The sequence below is a fragment of the Lissotriton helveticus genome, chromosome 7, assembly GCF_964261635.1.
Source record: "Lissotriton helveticus chromosome 7, aLisHel1.1, whole genome shotgun sequence".
NCBI lineage: Eukaryota > Metazoa > Chordata > Amphibia > Caudata > Salamandridae > Lissotriton > Lissotriton helveticus.
In genome coordinates this window covers 676873327-676898116 of record NC_136068.1, presented here as the reverse complement: position 1 = coordinate 676898116, position 24790 = coordinate 676873327, and the positions used below count along the sequence as shown (strand labels likewise).

The following is a 24790-nucleotide window of genomic DNA, read 5'->3' as shown; positions in this document are numbered from 1 at the left end:
TGATCAACACAGCCCCAAGGAAATATGCTGAGTTTGTCCTGGTGTGTTTTGCCAACGCTCAGCGGTGCCCTAATTTCAGCTTTCCGCTCGGAGAAGCAGCCTGCAAGGGGTGAAGGTTTTATTCTTATTTTCACTATCAGCTGGGCCCAAGAGCCTAAGAGACACTATGATTATTAGGCAGGTATGTAAGAGATATCTCTGCACTGTAAGAATGTCCGATGCATCTGTCTGTTTGAATAATTACTCAAAATAATTAATTTTAACTTTTTTAATTCTAAAAGTAACGATTTAAAATGTAACACAATGATTAAGGTTGTCTGTACTAATAAGACTTTATTAATACCCAAAGAAACCATTGCAGCAACCTTCGAACAATACAAGATTAGGGGGAAAAAATCTGATTCTAAACCTCTGCCCTGCAGTTTGCACCCCACTCCCTGATGTCTGTTCATTGTTCACTGTGCTACATTAAAAGCGTTGTTACTTATGAATTGCTGAGCAGCAAAAGAATTTGTCACAAAAACAGTAACCAACTGAGCTAACTACATGTAATACACATATATGTGATCCACATGTTACACCTTGCGTAACGGGCAATGCACATAACCCTATTTCATGATGAGTCAGAACTGTAGCTAAACAAAACACAGATCCTTCCAGCCAGTGCCTTAGCTACCGGGGTTACCTTACCATTGCTTACCCTGGAAATTGCTTGCACACACAGATTTCTGCAGCAGGTGCCATAAGCCCATCAGATATTTTTAAATTGCAGCCAGGTCATGTCCTTAGGTAATCCAGAACAGATTTACCATCACATTTATCCCTGTTGCCACTTTCCTTGTGGTAGAATAAAAAAAAATGTATATGCCGACTGTCAGATTCCACATTTCCTGAGGCGGCCCTCTTTTTGCTGCCACACATTGATCCCAGTTGATGGGTGTAGGAAAGTAGTATCTGCTTCTTATGGTTACCCCCTCTTTTTGCTGATGTCACACTGTTTTTGGCTTAGTCTGACTGGCTTCCCGCTATCCAGGACCCCAGTCTATCTGCTTTCTCCCTTAAATTGCAATGCATGTACTTTAGGGACACTCTAGACTGGATTCTGGGGTACCCTTATCAGTCCCTAGTATATGGCACACCATGTACCCAGGGCATAGGTACCCCAGAGGCCTCCCATGGGCTGCAACATGTATTATGCCACCCCTGAGAGGCCATCCAAATTGACACGACAGGCCTACTACTGCAGACTCTGTAAGATGGTGCTTGCACTCCTTACTGAGATATAGGTTCATAATATCTCTCTAAATCACTACAATTAAATACCTATCAGTCACCCCTATGGCAGGCCTTAACAATCCTGAATGCAGGGTGCTGGGTTTTACGTGAGAGGGTGCCTCTGCATGAGCAGAGCCCCTCTGCAGCCTTCAGAGACCATTCTCCGGGGTTGTCTGTGATGCAGCCAGACATATATGTTTAAGTGCATTTTAACCTCGCGGTAAATGCTAACTTTAAAAAGGCCGCTTAGAAACATGTCGTGTTTGGTGTCAAACACCTTGGAATCATACCTCCACACCAGTAACTGGTGTGGGAGGTATAATTCCACCCTTCTAGAGGGACATATGTGGGTAATCTGATTGCTATGTGGAAGAAGGGTGGAGTGAATTACAAATTCACCACCCCCTATCACCCACAACGCAATGGGTTAGTTGAGAGATTCAACAACACCCTCAAGGGCATGATACAATGTCTCCCTGAAAAGCTTAGGCACAGATGGGACATCCTTTTGCCCTGCCTTCTCTTTGCCTACAGAGAGGTTCCTCAGAAGGGGGTTGGCTAAAGCCCTTTTGAACTTCTGTTTGGACATCCAGTTAGGTGTCCCTTATGTTTGGTTAAGGAGGGATGGGAGTTGCCTCTCAAACCACCTAAGCAAGACATAGTGGACTATGTACTTGGTCTCCGCTCCAGGATGGCTGAGTACATAAAGAAGGCAACCAAAAACCTTGAGGCTAGCCAGGAATTGCAAAAGGCCTGGCATGACCAAAAGGCTGTTTTGACTGTATACCAGCCAGGACAGAAGGTATGGGTGTTGTAGCCTGTGGCCCCAGCAGCTCTCCAAGACCAGTGGAGTGGGCCCTATACCATACTTGAGCAAAAGGGAGAGGTTACCTACTTGGTGGACCTTGGAACTCCCAGGAGCCGCCACAGGGTGCTCCATGTGAACAGGCTCAAGCCATACGTGGACAGGGCAGACATGGGCTTGCTCATGGCTACTGATGAGAGACAGGAGGAAGAGAGTGACCCTCTCCCTGATCTCCTCTCACAGAACCCTGATGATGGTTCAGTTGATGGAGTAGCCTTGACAGGCAGCCTCACTGAACAGCACCAGGCTGACTGCAGGAAGGTCCCCAATCAGTACAGACATATGTTCTCACTGACTCCAAGTCAGACTACCTGGTGTACACATGAGGTGGACACAGGTGACAGTCTGCCTGTTAAAAATAAAATTTACAGGCAACCTGATCATGTGAGGGACTGTATCAGGACTGAAGTCCAGAAACGGATAGAACTGGGAGTAATTGAGCCCTCAGTTAGCCCTTGGGCTAGTCTAGTTGTCTTAGTACCCAAACCTTACACCCAGGGTGGTAAGAGCGAGAGATGAGGTTCTGTGTGGACTACAGGGGACTCAATGCAGTCACTAGTCATCCAATTCCAAGGGCAGATGAACTAATTGATACTTAGCCTCAGTCAAGTTCTTGAGTACATTTGACCTGACAGATGGTTACTGGCAAATCAGATTAGCTGAGGATGAAAAACCAAAAATGGCATTTTCCACCCCTAGTGGGCACTACCAAATTGTGGTGATGCCCTCTGGGTTGAGAAATGCACCTGCCACATTTCAAAGGCTGGTGAATAAAGTTCTCACAGGTCTGGAAGCCTATAGTGCAGCTTATCTAGATGATATTGCTGTCTTTAGCTCCACCTGGGAGGATCACCTGGTCCACCTGAGAATAGTTTTGGAGGCCCTGCAAAAGGCAGCCCTCACTATCAAGGCCACCAAGTGCCACATAGTGCAGAGTAAGGTTGTATACCTAGGCCACCTGATAGGTGGAGGTCAAGTTCAACCATTGCAGAGCAAAATCCAAACCATCATGGATTGGGTTGCTCCAACTACCCAGACTCGAGTCAGAGCTTTCTTGGGCCTGACTGGGTTACTACAGGAGGGTTGTCAAAGGTTATGGCTCCATAGTGACACCTTTGAATGATCTAACTTCAAAAGGAATGCCTAGGAAAGTTCAGTGGACAGTTAGCTGTCAAACTGCATTTGATGACCTGAAGCAGGCCATGTGCACTGATCCCATTCTGTAAAGCCCTGAATATTCCAAACAATTCATTGTTCAAACTGATGCATCTGAGTTGGGGGTAGAGGCGGAGTTATCACAACTGAATGAAGAGAGTCAGGATCAGCCAGTAGCTTTTATTAGCAGAAGGCTGACCCCCAGAGAGAAATGTTGGTCAGCTATTGAGAGGGAAGCCTTTGCTGTGGTTTGGGCTCAGAAGAAGTTGAGGCCATACTTATTTGGCACTCAATTCACTGTTCAGACTGACCATGAGTCCCTCTTATGGTTAGAACAGATGAAGGGTGACAACCCCAAACTTTTGAGGTGGTCCATTTCCCTACAGGGGATGGACTATACAGTGGAACATAGACCTGATAGTAACCATGCAAATGCAGATGGACTCTCCAGATATTTCCACTTAGAACATGAAGACTCAACTGGTCAAGGTTAGTTAAGTGTCCTTACGTTGGGGGGGGGGGGGGGGGTTGTGTAGGAAAGTAGTATCTGCTTCTTATGGTTACCCTCACTTTATGCTGATGTCACACTGTTTTTGGCTTAGCCTGACTGGGATCCTGCCATCCAGGACAGCAGTCTATCTGCTTTCTCCCTTAAATTGCAATGCATGTACTTTATGTACACTCCAGATTGGATTCTGGGGTACCCTTATCAGTCCCTAATATATGCTACACCATGTACCCAAGGCATAGGTACCCCAGAGGCCTCCCACGGGCTGCAGCAGGTATTATGCCACCCCTGAGAGGCCATCCAAATTGACACAACAGACCTGCTACTGCAGACTGTGTAAGATGGTGCTTGCACCCCTTACTGAGATCTAGGTTCACTATATCACTCTAAATCACTACACTTAAATACCTATCAGTCACCCCTATGTCTGGCCTTAACAATCCTGAAGTCAGGGTGCTGGGTTTTATGTGAGAGGGTACCCCTGCATGAGCAGAGCCCCTCTGCAGCCTTCGGAGACCATTCTCAAACACCTTGGAATCATATCTCCACACCAGTAACTGGTGTGGGAGGTATGATTCCACCCTTCTAGAGGGACATATGTGGGTCACCGGTCTACCCGCTATCAGCTTTTTCAACCTGGGCAACACAAAATGGTTGCTGCCAGCCACAGGCACTGGTCTGCCTTCCTGCTGCTGAGCCAAGCATGCGCAGAGGAAGGCATGAAAATAGGCATCCTGTCACAGGGAGGTGTAACAACCTCCCAGACAGGGTTTACTGTATTGGGGCTGGGTGGGTGCAATCTCTGAGTGCCAGAAAGTCTGCACTGGGGCCACATTTGGTGTCCCTGTGCATAGTCCAGCTCAAACCAGTTCTGGGAGCCATTGGCTCCTGCGCGAAACTGGACAAAGGACATGGGTGTAGCCACCCCTCTGTCCTGCCCCTCCCATTGGAGGGTCCCCAGATTCATTCCAACCCCTTTCCATGGGTATAAAGTGGGTTACCTGACTTCCGGACTTTAGATTGTACCTGGTCAAGATTCTGCTAAGAAGGGACCAAGTACTTCGACTGCCTGCACGACTCTGGACGACTGAAGAATCTCCCTTGGAGTAAAGGAGTTCTCCCCTGCAAAAGCAGGCACCTACACGCATCTGACCGGTTTGCTTCTCCCGAGCTCCTGAGGACTTCGAAGATTTCAGCAACACAGGAGGTAGGTTCCCGAAGGTCCCTGAGGTCGATCTGCCCTCTCAGCGATTCTGAGACCAATATCCCTCGTGGGGACCGTGCAAACCGAAGCCCTGTGCACCGCATACTTTTGCAGTTGCATATGCTTATTGATGATTTCTGAGCCTGTGCTTTGGACTCAGTGTAGTCCCGACCCCGAGCAGTATTTGCACCGAAGATTTCCTGCTTCCATTCTCCGAGTGTCCTGTGGGCTGGTTCTTTGCATACTTGCTTGAGGTCTCCTCGCGATCCCTGGTCCATTGGCCTGGGGGTCCTATCAAGGGTCACCTTGTGAATTCTTGGGCTTACCTGGTTGCTCCAGACGTGCCCTGACTCTCCATTGCTTGGAGAGTCCCCTGGACCTTGCTGGTCCACACCGTAACCTGTTTCCCTCTGACTGCTTGGGTTGCAGTTGCCAAGGCTTGTTGGTGCTCCAGCCGGACATTGACCCCTTAGCTCTCGACATCCTTTGTGGGACAGCTCACCTTCAGATTCTGGTCATCCTAGACGTCTCCTGGTCCCCTTGGCTGCAGAGTCAAACAACCCTTCTTTTCACCCGAAGCACCCAACATCGGTGGGCATTCGACTACAGAGCCCCTGGTCACCAGAAGTAACCCAGACTCTGTCCCCTCTGCTTTTAGGTTCCTCTCACCTTGAATCCAGGCTTGGATTCCACCGGACACTCTTCGCCTTCCTAGCAGCAGTACTTCTTTGCAGCTCTCCATTGAAAACGACAAAAGATTCCGACACCACTTGACACCTATGCACCTGGCGTCTCTGGGATAGGTAATACGGGTACCTCGGTACTTACTGGTGGGTTGGCCTTCGAACCTCCTAAGTTCCAAAGGGTATGCTCGAAGTCCTCTTAGAAGTGTCCTTAACTTGTAAATTTCCAACCGCGACTTTCCTATAGAGTTGTACAGAGCTCGCGTCTGTGTTTCCTCACTGCAGCCATCTTCCGTGGGCTCCCTGTGTCACTCCTCTGGGTGGTTCCTTGGTGTCCCAGCGATTCTACGTGCTCTAGGCACTGTGTCTAGTTAAGTCGTTATACCATTTTTTTAGTATATGGTTCGGTCTCCCCCCTGGAGCCCGCTGTGTATTGTGCTATTTACGAATGTTCTATTGATTCAGTATTGTGGGCTTTGTGCCCTAGTCTCACAGGGAGACTAGTAGAGAGTGTTATATTAATAATTCATATTTTTATATAAACACTGTGTGGTTCTCCTTTCATTTAGTCATTTAAGAGGTGATATTCTGGTAAAACAAGCTGCTTTACATTCCTTCAAGATCTAGCCTAAAGGCTGCTCTCCATAGCTACCACTAGGATAGCTTTCAATAAAGGTTATCTTTGACCTCATACATCATAAGGGTCGTGTGGACAAGTACAAGGTGCCTGCTTTAATTTGTGGACAGCATATACCAACCCACCTTCTCAGAATGGGATCCCAGAGTACATTTCCAGAACTAAGTGCAGTACTCTAAAGTGCTGTTTCCTCTTGAAATTCTGGCCAGTTGATTGCAAAGTAATAAACAAGATATGTAACTCAGCATCTTCTGTCTTCTCACTGTTGCAGCTGTGGTCGGTGCAGGCATTGGTGGCTCGGCTGTGGCCCACTTCCTCCAGCAGCAGTTTGGGCCTCAAGTGCAGATCGATGTATACGAGAAGGGCAGAATTGGTGGGCGAATGGCCACCGTCACGGTCAACAACCAGGAGTACGAGTGCGGCAGCTCCTCTATACACTCCCTGAACCTGCACATGCAGGACTTTGTAAAACTACTGGGTGAGTCCTTGTGCTTCATTGTTGCTCAAAGTTAACCTTGACTTTTTAGTGGTGTCGATGCAGTCCATATATACACTTTAGTTTTTGATGGCATAAGTATTATATTTCTCCTCAGGCATAATATGTATTGATGCACCACTATCGATAAGGAAAGGTACTGAACAACCATTGATTTTCAGTGTGATTTTCGGACAGTGCTTGAATGACTTTTGTGCTTTGTCTTATCAACTTCTCTTGAACCGGTATTTTTCCTCACATGTGCCCAGTCCAACATGCGCATGGTTCTCTGAGTTAAACATCGACATGGCACAGTCATCTTCTTCGGTTTCACTTGGTATTGATGGGGAAGAGCTGTTTAACCCCTTCGACGCTAATGACGAGCTCAGCTCGTCATGAGGTGTACCTCTGGTACACTCATGACAAGGTGAGCTCGTCATGTAAAGTGGGTTTTTGATAAATGCAGCACAGCGCAAAAATCGCTGTAGCATGCATGTGGTTTTAAAGAAGTTTTAGATGTCGATCGACTTCGTTTGGTGTTGACTTGCCTCAGTTGATGTGGTCGCTTTGCCTTTTGGGTGTGCGTCGAGCTTCGCTTCTGGAACATCCAGGCGGCCATATTGTTTTCCTGCCATGATGCACTTACTTTTTCCTTCGCCTTGGAAACTGTGACAAAATGGTTCTCCTTTCCAGCCTTTGTAGATTTGTCCAGTGACAGGACTTTTACCTTTGTGTGGAAACAGAAATCCACACCTGAAGCATAACTTCTTTTTCTGTGGAGAATTCACGCTGCGTCTCTCGGCCTTGTGCTTCATCTTACTTTTCACATTCATGCTTGAATCAATCTGGGCACTTCTGGCTTTCATGTCCGCAGCTTGTCGATCAACACACTCTTCAGCTCTGGCAGTCATGAGAACTAGCTCCAGACTAAGAGTTTCTCTCAGCATTCAGCGTCTGAACGAATCAGACAAGCATCAATCAGTCACTCCGATAGCTTCCTCATCATTAAATTCATTGCACTTGCACTGCTTGATGAGCTTATCCAGTCTCAACAAAGTTGTCAATGGTCTCACTGACTCTCTGTCATTCTTGACTGAAGATGTACCTTTCGTAACCTACACTAAGCATTGGATTGAACTTGAGATTCAAGACTGCTTTGGTTTGATACTGTGCAATTTTGTCAGCTTGTGGTATTTTCTTTAAATTCTTTTACACCTTCACCAGGAAAATTCTTAAGGTAATTGATAATCGTGTCATCTGCTTCTTCAAACGCATCAAAGAAATCACGAAATGTCTCTATTCAGGCAGTCCATCTGTTGCCAATATTTATCATTTTGGCAGTATCGAATGGCAGTGGTGGTTTCAAGAAGGCAGTGGCATTGTAACCATTTGAGATTTGCTGACACGGAGGGTGGAGTTCTTTCTGACACAGTCTGCTACCTGCTAGGACCTGCTTCATCCATACCATCTCTACAGCGCTGTGCTGTGCTGGCCTCTGGGTCATCTTGGACAGCCTGTTGAAATTTGACCTCCCTCTTGGTCTCCATGGGAGCCCGTTGTTTCCACAAGAACTTGGGAGTAGTTCTGAGCCCCACTCAGATGCTTTGGTGGGGTGCCGCTTCGGTTATGGAAGGCTCTGCAAGCACAACCCCCGGCTGCTTCCCCTGGGGTCACTCCCTTCAGTGCTGTGGCATGATGACTCTTTATTCCGTACTGGTGGGCAAATGACCGTTTCTTGTATCACTTTGCCTTTAGGTGTCTCCTTGTGCTGTCTGACACCTGGTTATTCGCTGCCTCGCAGCGCATCTGTTCGCAGTGTTATCTTGCACTTAGCTGCTCTTTCAAAACCTGGTTGCAGCCTCCTTTAGCGCTATCACTCCTTATGAATATACGGCTTTGAGTTGCTTAGTAGAGCAGTACCTCTTTTTGTGGCCTTTCCAGCAGGTTTTCAGCCACCATTGTGTAGACTTCTCAGTGAAGCTTTCATTAACTTCAAATGCCTTACACGGAACTGGGGCTGCACATAAGTCAATTCCGCACTTCTACAGAGGCACACGTGGCACGCACAAGCAGTTTGCTGGACCACAGCAAACTCTCTGGGAAGAGCGTTGTCGATCTTCGGGCAACTTCAACCTTATCTCGTTGGCAGCATCCTCCACAGCCCGAGTACTCGCAAATGTCTGTGCTACACACGAAGCTTGTCATAACACGTCTTTTTTCTTTTGTGTGTAACTTCGAACTCAACATTCTAAACCTGAATTCACTTCACTACACTATAATGCTTATGTCGCAGTTCTACAGAGTCCATCAGAGCCACAAGGGTTCCGTCATTACAAACTCACACGGCACTACAGGATATATCAAGGATAGCATGGCTGAAGCCTTGGAGAGCGATAAAGCAGGGTAGGATACTGGAGCTGGAATAGAAATAGGCTAAAGACTGGGACAGGGTCATGATCTAGGAAGTGGTTCGTGGAAAGGGATGATGGAGCGAACTAAGGCCTGGATGCATGCGACCACGAGTCACTGCCAACACTATGACAGAGAAGCCTTTTTGAAATTCAAAAGCAATCTCAAGCAAGTAATTATATTCGCAACTCGCAGTAAGGAAAGATGTTTGATCTAACAAAGGTACTCATTTGTGGCCAAAAGACTGAATTCTATTTTCAGAAGACTGAATTCTATTTTCGAAACACGTTTCGGCAAATTCCCTTCATCAGGAAGCCTACTAGTTGTGAATATAATCAGCTTATAAATTCATTGTATTTTTGTTATACATTAAATTATGAGACAAGAAGTTGATGAATGTATGGGTATGTATGAAAATAGGTATGTCTGTTGTTAATTATATATATATATATATATCATCTGTTAAATGTGCATATTTTTTCTAGCTTACCTATCCTTACTGATACAGTGACATTGTTATTTGTAAGATTTTAAAATGATTTTTCTATCTTTAAATTAATATGATTGTTCTATTGTGTGGCCTTCATTGTGCTCTCTACCCCATTTTATAATTACGTGATTGAAATTGCTTTTTGAATTTCATTAGTAGCAAGCTATCTTGTTGGGGGGAACCCCCTCTCTTTTTGAATCTTAGGAAGGCTTTTTGACCAGGTGTATTTGCTTTGAAATGATATAAGGCGAATGTGTTGATACAGTGACTTGGAGCAGGACAGAGGAGCATTGTGAAGACCTAGTCTGAGGAGGGCAGCAGCATGGCACAGAAAAGGGAAGAGTTGATACAAAGTGGGATAGGAACTGTATTGGCTCCAGTGAGCTTTTCTAATGTCTTTCTTTCTTTCTGGGTGGTTTTCGGAAATGAACTAAAATCTTTGATTCTTTCTATATGACCATGATTGAGTGCATTATTACTGTATCAATGATGTTGTATTAGCGCTTAGGCAGAGTCTGTGTTTCCTTTTGCAGGCCTGAAGCACCGGCGAGAGATTACTGGGAAGAGCGCCATCTTTAACGGGGAGCAGCTGGTTCTGGAGGAGACAGACTGGTATCTGCTGAACCTCTTCCGCCTTTGGTGGCACTACGGCATCGGCCTCCTGCGCCTGCAGATGTGGGTGGAGGAGGTTATGGAGAAGTTTATGAGGTATGGAGACTGCACGAGCAGCAGTGGCTGAAGGATATGGCTTCCACTTTTCATCTACATCTGAGCTTCAGGCTTCTGTCTCATTCTCACAGTGAACAGTATGGATAGTTACCTCATGTGATATATGATGCTCATAATAGTAACACAATGGTGTTGAACTATGGAGGATACATGTATCTATGGCATGTTTTCAATTGGGATAACTTGGTGTATATTGGAATATTTTGAAGAAATAGGAATGGTGTGAGTAGTAATTAAAAAGCAACACATTACCGTTTTAGCAAATGCAGGTTGATAATTTCGCCCAGACACACTAGTTTATGGCAGACATTCACACATAAAACTAGCCATATTAATAACAAACATTTCAAAAATATCACCAAAGTCATTATGGTTTCCAATGCAAGGAATGCCTCTGGATCTGAGATGATCAATAGGCAGTTAATAGGTTGATTCAGAGAGACAGAGAGGGATTCAGTGTTTGATAATGTACAAAATGTTGAAAGTTGGGACACTCCAGCTGGAGTAGCTGTGTGCTCTATAAGTACTGGTCATTCATTCATTCAAAGTATTATTCTTTATTAAAACAACACATTGAATTATAGAGCAGATGTCATGTGTCACTGGCATGTTCTGTAGCAAATAGGGTCGGGTGTTCAAATGCCTAAAAATCAAAGCCTTTTCCTATTAGGCCATTCACTGAAGGCCCCGCCCCATGGTCTACAGTGCGAAGCATATACAAACAGTGTTGCTTTACAATGCGAATGTCGGCATTTTTATATTAGTTGTGTCCCCATCGGGGCACTCACTGATGTTTTCTCATAGTCCACTAAACTGAAACACTGTCTGCTCAGAGTGTGGCCATTACATCTCTTAACATGGTTTTGATTACTTTAGCAACTACAAGTGGCGGTGGTGCCAAGCCGATCCCAGGAAACTGAATTAGATGGATGGCAAACTATTTTCCATTCATTTCAAGATTCATTTCAAATGACAAGCCACAAGAGCAGATGTGCCAGTTGCCTTCAACTATGATTATAATTTAAATAGGGAGGCCCCCTGCTAATTAGGAATAGTTCCTTAAGGCAGGGCTCAATAACTCAATGTAAATACTTAAGGCAACAGTGACAATGCATACACATTACGATTTAATTAATAAACTACGTAAAACATTAGAGGAAAGAACTAAGGAAAACATTAGAGGAAAGAACTAACCAATACAATTTGTTTGAAAAAAGTACAAAATATATTTTTTATTGATCGTCATTTCAACATTAAGAAAACTTGGGCAAATAATTGTACCATACTTGTGTGCGGTGCAAGATTGTATTTGCTTTAAGTGATTTTCTAAAATGTATATTTATTCCGCAAACAAAATCTTTGAAAGGAATTAGGCAAGTATTTTGGACCTACTGAGAATAGAAGATGTTTGTAAGTAAAACATGCTTGTAATGTTGAGCAATATATATTTTTATAAAGTTCTGGCTTGGCGACATAATGCACACCTGTGACAACCAATGAATAGAGCTCCTTTAAATACGCACTAGAAAGTACTCCTTTGAAGATTGGATGTTGTAATTTCTTGTAAGCCAGACAATGTGCATTTTATACCATGCAAATTAGCAAATTCAGTAATTCTGAACCCTAAACAATTTATAGACTACAGTCAAAGTGATATATTTAAACAAGCACTGGCGTTGCCAATAGGTCTCGCAGTAGGAAAGTTGGAGCTATTGGTTTTGTAAATGACAAAGCCCTTTATGTTATTAAAATGAAAACAAAAATAAAAGGCATTGTTATTTGCAACTGTAATAGCTCCAACTTTCCTACTGCGAGACCTATTGGCAACGCCAGTGCTTGTTTTTGTTAGGCACGGGGAGATTACGTGAGATGCCAAGAATCACAGGAAGTTGAGTGTAGTTGCCGAGACCCGAACCCCGTACCCCAGCTTCGAGGTCGGCTGCTCTGGCCGTAAGGATACATCCTCTACCCATGTTCATTCAAATGCAGTATCATTGGATCTAGGCGTTCTCACAAGCATGTTTCTCTTGGTAAACCTACACTAGCACTTCAACAGAGTAAGTGCATTCTCTAGCCATATATCATTCCTGATATTAGGATAAGGGAGTGAAGATTATGCTCTATAAGAATGTGAAAGATTAAGTTAGTGGCAAATCTAACATATTTTGTAGAGATTTTTAGAATGACCAAATTAATTTGAGATGCTTCTGTTACTCGTCCTGTCATGGCGAGTTATTTTTATGCATAGCTGAACTGGGTGAGCAATTAGTCAAAGAGATTTGTTGATACCCATGTGTTTATATCTGCAAGTAACACATAAATGAAAGGTTGAAAACCATGTTTACTCAAGCCTTTCACGTTTTTAGAACTCTTGGAGCAGGAAGCAGCTCCCGTCTCTGGAATGCGGTGGCAGCTGCGGAGCTCTCGACGTGTAGGTCCCAGACGCAACTCTGGCACAATGATGTCTGCTCCCGGCGCATAGCTTGCATTCTTCGGTGACCCTTCCATTTCACTTGGACAGGCTGTGCACTGGACTAGGCTCTGAGACAAGCTATTTATTTAAACAGGAAGTTTTTATCTTTGTTTCTGCACAGACTCTAGGGTCAGTCTGAGGTAAGCTTTAGATAGAAACACAGATTTCATGACTACGTCTTTTAAAAGTGCTCCATCTTTACTTATAGTTCATTAAAGGGTGTAGGATAACGCAGCGCATCTGGAGACAGAGAAAGGGAGCCTGGGGTTTGCGGTGGGTGGATAAGGAATCAATTCGGCATGATGAAAAAGAATTGCGTCATTATTTATATAAAGTTTTCTATGACCCTTTGAGGATAAAGCATGTAATGGTTAGATGAAGGTCTGACTGAGTTATCTGGAGAGAGGCCGGAGGGAAGCCGGATGGGGGTGGGAGAGCCTGGTGGGGGGGCCGGAATGCGAGGGAGGAGAAATGTGGCAGGCGGAATGCCTGTGTGCGAAAGCGCGATGCGCTTGGAGAGAGGCCAGAGGGAAGCCGGATGGGGGCGGGAGAAACTTACTAATAGTTCATTAAAGGGTGTAGGATAACGCAGCGCATCTGGAGACAGAGAAAGGTAGCCTGGGATTTGCGGTGGGTGGATGAGGAATCAAGGAGGCATGATGAAAAAGAATTGCGTCATTATTTATATAAAGTTTTGTATGACCCTTTGAGGATAAAGCATTTAATGGTTGGAAAGCGTGAGATGTCAAGTAAGCAAAAAATATTTAGAAAGCGTGAGATGTCAAGTAAATGCATATCGTGAAAGGTGGGCACAGAGATGTTCAAGCAGGCACAGTGTGGCGAAGAGCAAGTGATGCGTGGCTAATGAATATTTAGAAAGCGTGAGATGTCAAGTAAGCAAAAAATATTTAGAAAGCGTGAGATGTCAAGTAAATGAATATCGTGAAAGGTGGGCACAGAGATGTTCAAGCAGGCACAGTGTGGCGAAGAGCAAGTGATGCGTGGATGGGGGAGGAGAAGCCGCACAGCGCACGCTGGGCGAAGCCCTTTGATGTGCTGTGCGGCAGTTAAAAAAAATGCAATTAGGAGGGAGGGAGGCTGATGCGCGTGCTTGTTTGGTCACGTGATTCACGTGAACTCAAACAAAACCGCAGCAAGAAGCCCTTGGTTTGACGAGGATTTCGAGCACTTGAATTCTCGCTCCGCTCAATGCGCTTGCGCGCATTGATAGGTCGCGAGACCTAAAAACGAGCATTGAATCAGAAGCAATTTTTGCATACATAATCCCTGCAATGATGGGTGGTGCCTTAATGATATTAGACTTTTGAAATTCTTTCCATGTGGGAAAACTGTTATGCTTGTATATGCTGTCCAGTTTGGTGATAACAATCTCTATACATATATTATTCCAGGCCAGTCTTAGTCAGGCCTTCATACAGGGTTCGTCCAAGCTGTGATCTCTGTTTTATAAAAGTGTACAGCAAATTCAGAGAGCTTTCCATATGATGGCAGGGTGTAATTGTGCTAGGAAGGGTGATATATGATTCTTCAAAAAAATCTAAACATCATCTTCATTTATTTTCATGAATGAAAGAGTCTTGCATTTCCAGAGGATATTTCAATCTGGATGGAAATAGTTCAATCTAAATTTCTAAAAAGTGACCTCTCTCTTTGTGCCCCTCTCTAAAAGACATTGTGTTTTCCAATATTGCCCTAGGACATTTAGTAAGAGTTGGTTCTTATTACCTTTTGGGAGATGGACAACCAGTGTTATCTTTTGTTCGTAGAAATGTGATCAGGTTAGACAGTTTTTTAGGTCTCGCCTGTCAATGCGCATGCGCATTGAGCTTGCGAGACTATGGGGGCTTAAACAGACTTTAACCAACTTGCGATTCCTTGCAGTGCCCGTGAAATTCAAGCTCAATGCGCAAGCGCATTGACATTAAAAGCTCTTGCACATGCCACCAGCCGCCTGCCTTGCATTACCACATCAAAGGCAGCCCAGCCTCCCTCCCGCAGCCCCTGCTGCTTCACACCCTCATCGCCGCCTGCCGGATCAAAGGCTTTCACGGCCGGCCGGCCGTGCTTTCAGTTTCACGGCCGCCAGGCCAGCCGTGTCTCCTTATTTAATTATTAACTTGTTCTTCCAATCCTGCTTTCCTCTCCAGCGTATCCGGTGCCTAAGCTTGGCTCCCCAGTATGATCTACTGCTCTGCTAGGCCGTGTGGCCACTTTTCTTTTCATGATTGCACTTCTGTCAACACCGGGATCTTCTTGACTCATCTGTTCTACTTCATTCTGCGATTGCGGCCGTCCGGCCGTGCTTTCAGTTTCACGGCCGCCAGGCCGGCCGTGTCTCCTTATTTAATTATTAACTTGTTCTTCTAATCCTGCTTTCCTCTCCAGCGTATCCGTGTCTCCTTATTTAATTATTAACTTGTTCTTCTAATCCTGCTTTCCTCTCCAGAGTATCCGGTGCCTAAGCTTGGCTCCCCAGTATGATCTACTGCTCTGCTAGGCCGTGTGGGCACTTTTCTTTTCGTGATTGCACTTCTGTCAACACCGGGATCTTCTTGACTCATCTGTTCTACTTCATTCTGCGATTGTATTTCTTCAAAGTGCATTGCCCTTTCAAAAGCTAAATGAGGTGGAGATGTGGCCACTGATGGGACAAACCAATGCGTTCTTAATCCTATTTTATTAGTCTTGGGTGGATTCAGAATATTTCAGGTCCATCTTTTTGTCACATGAATGTGACTTCCGTTTTATGGCTGTCACCCGAGGCCGCTTACTGATCCTGGAGTGCCTAATTGGCTTCCTCAATTCTGGTTGGGTGATCTGTCCACAGAGGTAACAGACTACTTTGCTTTCTCCTGAAGGCACGTCTTTCTCGGGAGCACAGAAAATGGAGCTTTACCTCTGCTTGGCAAATGTCAGTTTAGCACCTTTGGTGTAGGTTGCAGTACTGTGTAGAGCGGTGCTAAAACCAAGGGAAGTTCTTTTAACCGTGTTATCTAACAGCACACATGTACCTCATTCTGCCATTCTGACTCCTCACTCCCACCATTACGCAATACTTCAGACTGCACTGTGTGGGTTTATCTTATTTCTGCAGAGTTTATTTAGATTTAATAAACTGTACTTCCTGTTTGGACTGTTTTGCCCATATTATGCTGACTGTTCATTTGTAACTTTATTTTGTTTTTCCGCTGTGAGCAGTATTTGTTTTTTGATTATTTTGTTAGTTTGAACAAACTGTCCTTGTTCTGCATCGGCGAATTCCTTCCATAATTAATCTGCCAGTACTGAATAAGCGTCTACTGTTCCCTTCTGCCGACCTGTGCTTTAGAGTCACATTGTTCGAATGAAAACTCCGAACTAATAAACAGTGTTAACCTAGCACTGAAACCTGTGTGGGTGGTGCAGCTGAAACCAGCTGCTTGGGCGTGTTTGAAGTCTGGTGCTTGGCATGCAGTTCTCGGGAGCGTCGCTGATATGACTACTGTGGTTGTGGAAAGTTGTTGCTGCGCCCAGCCAGACGTTCGTCCAGTAATATTGCTCAGTTTGCCGATGGCGTGCATTCGTGATCTTTTCTGAGTTGTTTTTTGGTGCAGATTACCAACAATTGTATGTGAGGTCTTGTGTCTGGTGGATATTATAAACTCAGACACCCTCACACACCCTCATCCTCACTTCCCCTCACACCCCTCCCTCTAACACACACCCTCACACCCCCTCACCCTCACACCCCCTCACCCTCACCCAACCTCTCACCCCTTCACCCTCACACACCCTCACCCTCACACCCCCTCACCCTCACACACCCTCACCCTAACACCCCCTCACCCCCTCACCCTCACACACCCTCACCCCCACCCCCCTCACCCTCACACCCCCCTCACCCTCACACCCCCCTCACCCTTACACCCCCCTCACCCTCACACCCCCCCTCACCCTCACACACCCTCTCATCCTCACACACCCCACCCTCCCATCCTCACACACCCTCTCATCCTCACACACCCTCTCATCCTCACACACCCTCTCATCCTCACACACCCTCACACGCCCTCGCCCTCACACCCTCTCACCCTCACCCACCCACACACACCCTCCCTCACCCTCACACCCCCTCACAACCCTCATACACCCTCACACACCCTCACTCTCACTTACCCTCACTCTCACTCACCCTCACTCTCACGCACCCTCACACACCCTCACCAGCATAGCATAACAAAACAAAGCATAGATTAACAATACACAGCATAGCATAACAATAAAAAAGCATGGGATAGCAAAACATAGCATAACAAAACAAAGCCTAGGATAACAAAACAAAGCATAGAATAGCAAAACAAAACATAGCATAACAAAACAAAACATAGCATAGCAAAACACAACAAAGCATGGCATAACAAAACACAACAAAACATAGCAGAACAAAACATAGCATAACATAACAAAACATAGCATAACAAAACACAACACAACATAGCGTAGCATAACAAAACAAAGCATAGGATAGCAAAACTTAACATAGCATATCATAATAAAACAAAGCATAGGATAGCAAAACAAAACATAGCATAACAAAACATAGCATAACATAACAAAACAGCCTAACAAAACACAGCATAACAAAACATAGGAAAACACAACAAAACATAGCTTAACAAAACACAACTAAACATAGCATAGCAAAACATATAATAGCATAGCATAGCATACCAAACACAACAAACCATAGCATAGCATAACAAAACATAACATAGCAAAACAAAGCATAATAAAACACAATATAGCATAAAAAAGCATAGAAAACACAGCATAGCATAGCATAACAAATCAAAAGCGTAGGATAGCAAAACATTGCATAGCATACCAAAACAAAACATAGGAAAGCAAAACAAAACAGCATAGCATACAGCATCACTCAGCACCACCACTGCATCACTCAGGGGCACCACAACATCACTCAGCGCCACCACAGCATCAATCTGTGCAACCATTCAACAACTGGTTCAAATATGTTCTCTCAATGTTTCAAGCTTTATTACAAATGTAACAAAAAATGTTTAATATTTCACTTCTGTTCTTGGATTTTCGTCACAATAAAATACACTGAACATAATCTTAACAAAAGTTATTTACAAAAGTTTAAGCTATTGCCATTAGAAATTACAATAACTTTCATTTAAGTATTAATTAATTAAAAACATTAAAAGACATTGTTATTTGTAATATCAATACATGTAAGTCACGTAAATACAACACATTGCATTACAAATGCTATCGGTGTCACATTTGTGAAAGTTATGACTATTGGCATTGTAAATGACAAAGCTATTAATTTAGCTATTTTCAAAACCAACACAAATAAAAAAAATTGTCATTTACAAGACAAATAGCTCAAACTTTCCTAATGCGAGACCTATTGCATTGCCAATGCTTGTTTTACCTTACATGTTAACTAGTTGGTTCCCTGGAGTAAGCTTTACAAAAAAAAAATACATACAATAAGCTAAATTCAGCAAATCTAGTCTTCTTGTAGCTGTACCCACTATTTAAGAAGGATGCCTTTGGGGTTTTGGGTCACATGTTCTCTCTTATTGCTCACACTGCTTTGTCTGTTTGTAGAATTTACAAGTACCAAGCCTACGGCTATGCCTTTTCCAGCGTTGATGAGCTCCTGCGGTCCCTGGGTGGAGAACACTTTGTCAATATGACACAACGATCAGTTTCTGAATCCCTGCTGGAACTCGGTGTCACTCAGCGCTTCATTGACGATGTCATTGCGGCGCTCTTGAGGACCAGCTATGGACAGCCGGTCTCCATCCCTGCTTTTGCCGGTGAGTGCTGGGTGATTGAGGATAACTCGCACAGCTTGATTTTTGAAGTCTCCTTGGACTACGTGCACATCAATGCCTTGGGGCTATAGACATTAAAGAGGGAGGCACAGGACTTGGCAGCAACTTTTGTCAGCAGACTAATGTTCCAATTTTTCCTATGCAAAATACTGTTGATTTAGATGAATTTGTTAGTGCTCTATGCAGAGGTGGATTGCCTGCTCTTCGGAGATCCGTGCAGAGCTCACTTTACTGGTCATCATTCAAAAGTAAAGAAAATCATAAGTGATGAGAAAGGTAACCATTTCATGTACAACTTAAGGCCAAGAGACATATTCGTTTGTAATCCGTGTTACATCATTTCTTAATAGCGTTGAGCGCCCCTTGGAAGTTGTCATCAAGACAAGCAACTGGGGACATTTTGAAAACAAACTTGGAACAATAGTCAAGCGAACTGGTAGGCACTTGTGGCAAAATAACATTTTTAATGCCGTTTTTGTGAAGAGCAAATCATTTAGCTTTGGCCTGCTGGTGCTCAAACTCCGAATTGATGAAGTGTTAATGGAGTGAAATATTTCCCAAGCATTATCTCGGTCCGCTTTCCTATTCCCGTCGGTGCTGTCCGCTGTAGCTGACCCTTGTGTGCTAGAGGCTTGCTTTGCTGCAGAATTATGCCCCTGCAATGAACAAAAGCCACATGCTGTTGCTGCATGAGGCTGGACTTGGCCTGGCTCCATTTAAATACATCAAACCCTGGATCTATGTGGCAGGCGTGGGTCAGAGCCAGAAAGTGATATCCTCCAGCTGCGGCCAGCTCCTCTCGGCACCCTTTGAACAGGATCCAATATTACCACTGTCACTTTTTGCACCTAGACCCATGTCCGACTTCCTTCATGTCACCCAGAAAGCATAACCTACCATCTTAGATTTTGTCCTTTCAGTTGGAGCGCAAACCTGATAGCTTTCCATTCTATATTGTCTTGCTCATATACACATGGACGGTGCACAGAAAGAAAGGAGTGCTCGGAAGCTCCAACGTATATTCCAAAATTCTTTATTTCATTTCCATAAAACCTCTTCAGCCAACGCGTTTCGTTCACAACGAACTTCGTCAGGGCTGCAATCATTAAAAATATATACAAAACTCATTACCAAATATAGAAAACCCAAATACAAAGGAGACACCAATACAAAAAAAATACATATTAAAAACAATACTTATAGAGATGAAAAATTCCTATATTCAGATAATAACTCTTAGCTTGAAAGGGAATGACCCAACAAGGGCCTACATATCACAATGTAATACATAGCATCAATTTGGCAGAAAATCTATCTAATTTAAAGTAGGGAAATACATAAATCAATACTTATCTATAACATAAAGCATATCCTATACATATCCTTTTGAACTGATCGGAATAAATATAATTTAACAAAATTGTATTGCAGTCCAAAGGATATAGAATTGATAAGAAATTGAAACCATGGAGTAATGTCACAAAAAGGGAACGTTGTCATATCAGAATTGGGTTGTGGGCTAATGTAAGTGCATTATATACGGTGGTTATAAATCCATACCAACAAGTAGTACAGAAGGGTGAATGTGTGACACCAGGACATGGATTAAAGATACAGAAAGGGATTATACAGACAAATGTATAAGGTAGACTCTATATATAACCGAGAGGCACGAAGGAAAAAGAGCTCTAAATTTCTATATTGTCTTGCTGTAGACCCAATCCAGCACTGCATGCCTCCCCCCTCTGAAATAGATGCAGCCCACAACCGCATTTCGCTCTCCGCAAATGTACACGGTCTGTATGCCCCTCACATGAGCATCTTTCTCGACCCTGTCTGCTCTCCCACTAGTTACCTCTTTCCTCTTCAGTGAATCCCCTCCACTGCATGTTCACCCCCACATCACATCACCAACCTTGCACATCTTCAACGGAAGCCCTTCCAGCTAGCTTCTTGCTGCATGCCCCCCCCCCCCCTTCAGCTCAGGCCCAGGAATGTCCCCCATATCTCTGTTTGATCCCTCTCCTCAGCACTGCATGCCCAGTTTTCAAAGAATACATTCTGGGTACAAAGCCAAATACCTGTCTGCCTCTGACCCTCACTTGGAGAATCTAGCGCCCATTTTATTGAGGGGAATCTGTGAAATGGATCTGCTTTAAATTACCTGTTCTCATAAGCACCCTCACGAATATGCCTCTTATGCCCAGCACTACCCCAAACCACTCTCATGTTACAATGTCAATTGACAGCTAGACACCTTATATTTGGGGTGGTAAATTACTTACAAATAGGGACAAGCTCCTATTAGACCACAAAATATATACGATGTGTTTGTATATTTGAAAATTAGATAAAAATGAACATATTATAAGTTACAAGAACGGTGAAGTCTGCTTACATAAAATGTTGTGTCAAAGAGGTCAACCTGGGAAGTGTTTTTTAAAATAAATTCTTTTTGTTTAATGCTTTTTTTTAGGGCTCGTGGCGTTAACCGCGCGAAGCGCGGTCTCGCCAGAGACCCTATTGTTAGCGGCTCAGCTTTCCAGGAGAGCACCTGGCCGCGCGCATTTCCTCTGCCAGAAGGCGATTTGTGCGGGCCACGCGCACGAGAACGCGCTCGCTGTAGCCACCTCCTGTTTCCTGGAGAGCTGCGCTAACACACACGCATGCGTTAACTTGGGACCCCTTGAAATACAACCTCGGGACTGTTTCTTAGAAAGGTCTTCACACGGGCACACACATCACACTTGGGACCCCCCCTCCTGATGCTCGCACTCACCGGGACTCCTGTTGCGGCTGGAGGCAGTCACCAGGCTTCTTGCACCGGCGAGACTCTCTCTTCCAGGTGGGAGCCTCACTCCCTTCAGCACTCCTCCGGTAGCTGCTCTGGTGCCGCGGGCGGGGCACCTCTCCTCCGGAGGAAGTTCGGTGAGTTCCTGTTGTCCCTCGGTCCCGCCCCCGGCCTGCCTAACTTCCTACTGTGGGCCGGGCGGCGGCGGGGACAATCTCGGGGTTGGCTCCCAGAAATTAAATAAAATACACCCACGTATGCGGCGTGGCAGCTGCTGGGAGGCACAGGGTCCCTGGATGGGTGGGCACCTTCCAGGGACCAAAGACGGCAATTGAAAGCAAAGAAGACGCCGGGTGGGCACCGGCTCTAGCCACTTCAGGCTTCCAGGCGCTTGGAGGGGTGAATACAGCGCTTTAGAGCTGTGTGAATAATAACTGCATCAGCCCCGTGCGTGAGGTGCATCATCCACATTGCTCAGGTTACCCAAATTCCTGCACTCTCTACCACACTGCTTTCAAGAACAGCATACTTTTGCACACACTCTCACTGCTCACCAATTAAAAGTTTGGTAAACATTTTATGCAACGCATTGTCATACACAATGCCAATAACTCAAACTTTAATGCTGCGAGCCCTATTGTATTGTAAATGCTTGTTATATATATAGTATGCTTTTTTTGCAGTGTGTCTTTGTTCCCCTCCTCTTACGGGTGACCCACTTTGCCCTGCCAATCTTTCCTGTGCAGGGTTCTTGACTCACTCCCCCCCTCATTAGTGTTATCCTAGGGTTGTCCGGGTTGTCCTGCTTGTGCCCATGATTGTCTTCGATAGCGTCAGGTTTCTTCTTTTTTTTAATTTTTTTTTTGCAGAGTTTTATATAGCGCGAACTAGAACCGAACCGAATCAGTTATCAGAGCGCTTTACATAGCACCAGTTACGTTACATGAGGACACACTTTTCATTTTAGGCACGGGGAGATTAAGTGATTTGCCCAGAATAACAGGGGGTTTTTGGCGTCGTTACCGAGACTCGAACCAAGTTCCCCAGATCCGAGGTCGAGCGCCTTAGCCGTTAGGCCAACCCCTCTCCCCACTCAACATGTACAAAGTGCTGGCAGTAATCCAAGCTAAAAATGAACATCTAGAAGCCAGATCACACCACAGCAATCTACGAATCACAGGTGTACCGGAATACAACAAAACTGACCGTTTGTAAAACTACGTGGAAATTATGTTGAGTGAGATCTTTGGAAGAAAACAACTACCTCCGGTGTGGATTGTGGTGAGAGCGCAGAGATGTCTGCACACACACCCTCCTCCTAGATCCTTGCTGAGGCCAATCATCGCCAAACTCTTACATTACTGAGAGCGTGATACAGTAGTACGCCTCTTTATGGAAAAAGGAACAATACGATACCAATGCAACAACGTTGCATTCTACATTGACTTCACCATAGTGGTGCAGTCCGCTCGGCGCAAATACATTCAGGTCAAAAAAGAAATTATAAGCAGCTGGAGTACCATACGCCATCCCACCCACCTTCGTGTGTATCACGATGGAACGCAAAAAACATTCACTACAATGAAAGCAGTCATGGACTTTGCTAAATCTCTCACTCAATCGAGATGCAGCTCGCCGAGAGCAGAACCTGATACTGAGGAACTCCTGTGATCGCATAGCTACGGAACCTATCAATCTGTTCTCCCTACCTTTACGAGGCCTTTTTTTGCTGACCTTTTTTTCGTCCTTTTGTATGTCAATGCTGGCTTCCATCAGCCATGCAGGTGCTTGGGCTTGGTGGAGCAGGGGCCTCTGATTTACAACTAGGACTTCACACTGCAATCTGCACCTTCAAAAATGATCTTATTGAGGATGCTTGTGCAGGTCCTGCACTCCCAGTTGGTGGCCTTCGAACAGCACCCAATTCACTGGACTGTTTCCAGTCAGATTCCCAGCCACCTTCATCCAACTGGAGGCACTTTGGTCTCTAGCTACCCCACTAGGGTGCACCCTAAATGATGACAAGGAACGTTGACTAGGATATATTTGATTCTATCTGTTGGTTCAACTACAAGTTGGTATCTTTCTTTCTTGAATTGGGATGGCTTTGGCATAGTGAGAGTGCTGAAGTGGGAGGGGGTGGGTATTTTGTTTACTGTTTAGACATTTCATCCATTGCACCAAGACCCTACATGTCTTGGATTACGTACGCACTACCCCATCATTGTTGCAGACTTGCATGGCAGAACAAGTAGGACAAGTTAACCTACTCACTTGGAATGTGGGCGGCCTGAATAATCCCATTAAAGTCAGACAGGTGATAGGCTATTTGAACCGCCACCATGTGCACATGGGACTACTCCATGAAATAGCTCACAACGCAAGCGGAACAAACGTTGGGATCTAGGAGGACGGGTGTCCGAAAAGCCTCCTCATTTCAGGGGAGTCCTCATCCAAGGGTACACCATTCACTATTATGCACTTCGAAGTAGATGACCAAGGAAGATAGGTTATTGTACAAGGAAATCTTGGTGGCAAAATGTCACCAGTATCAATTTAAAAAGGCCTAACAGACGACCCGGACTTTTTTACTAGAATATGGGGCTGCTTACATGATCTGCAACCCTCGACTGTTCTTCGAGGGGGTTGGGGGGCGGGGGGGGGGGGCTTAATATTCACTTAGACCCAACACTGGAAAGGTCCATTACTACAGATTAGCGGGACAAACCCTCCGCTCAGACACTAAGTGAGGTCATGGAAGACTATGGCCTCAGATACATAGAGGGCCCATCTCCCTCGGGAACGAGAGGACACCGTTATATCGTCAGTACACAATGTGTTCTCAGCTGAATTACTGGGTGGTGACTAGGGAGGTAAGCATCTTTCCTTGCGAAGGCCGGCCCACAGCATTCCTATCCCTGTTTTTAGTTCTGAAATAGAGACATCTTTATCTGTCTCATGTTTTCTAAAAGAATAAAAAAATGCATACATACCATTTGTCTTCCTTCTTCATTCATTGGTCTGTTCAAATTGTAATTGTTTTATATAGCACTTACTACCCCTGACCAGCCATTGAAGCGCTTTTCGGCGATTAGCACTCTACTCCGGAACCCAAAGTGGATTACTGTGGGATTAGTATAGGTAAATAAAAGTTGTTAATTCGACCGGTGGACATGTTAGTCTGTTAGTTAGATTGATTAGGATAAAGGAGGGATAGAGGAGGAAA

The 24790-nt window shown here is 44.8% G+C and overlaps 1 protein-coding gene across 2 annotated transcripts in view; it reads left to right on the top strand.

The window, feature by feature from the left end:
- PCYOX1L (prenylcysteine oxidase 1 like) overlaps window positions 1-24790 on the top strand; it is a 154709-nt gene that overhangs the window by 82925 nt on the left and 46994 nt on the right. For both annotated transcript variants that reach the window (XM_078652982.1, XM_078652983.1), the window contains exons 2-4: window positions 6599-6805; window positions 10235-10409; window positions 18544-18755. In XM_078652982.1, the coding sequence (XP_078509108.1) occupies window positions 6599-6805; window positions 10235-10409; window positions 18544-18755 (594 nt within the window). The remainder of the gene's footprint in view (window positions 1-6598; window positions 6806-10234; window positions 10410-18543; window positions 18756-24790) is intronic.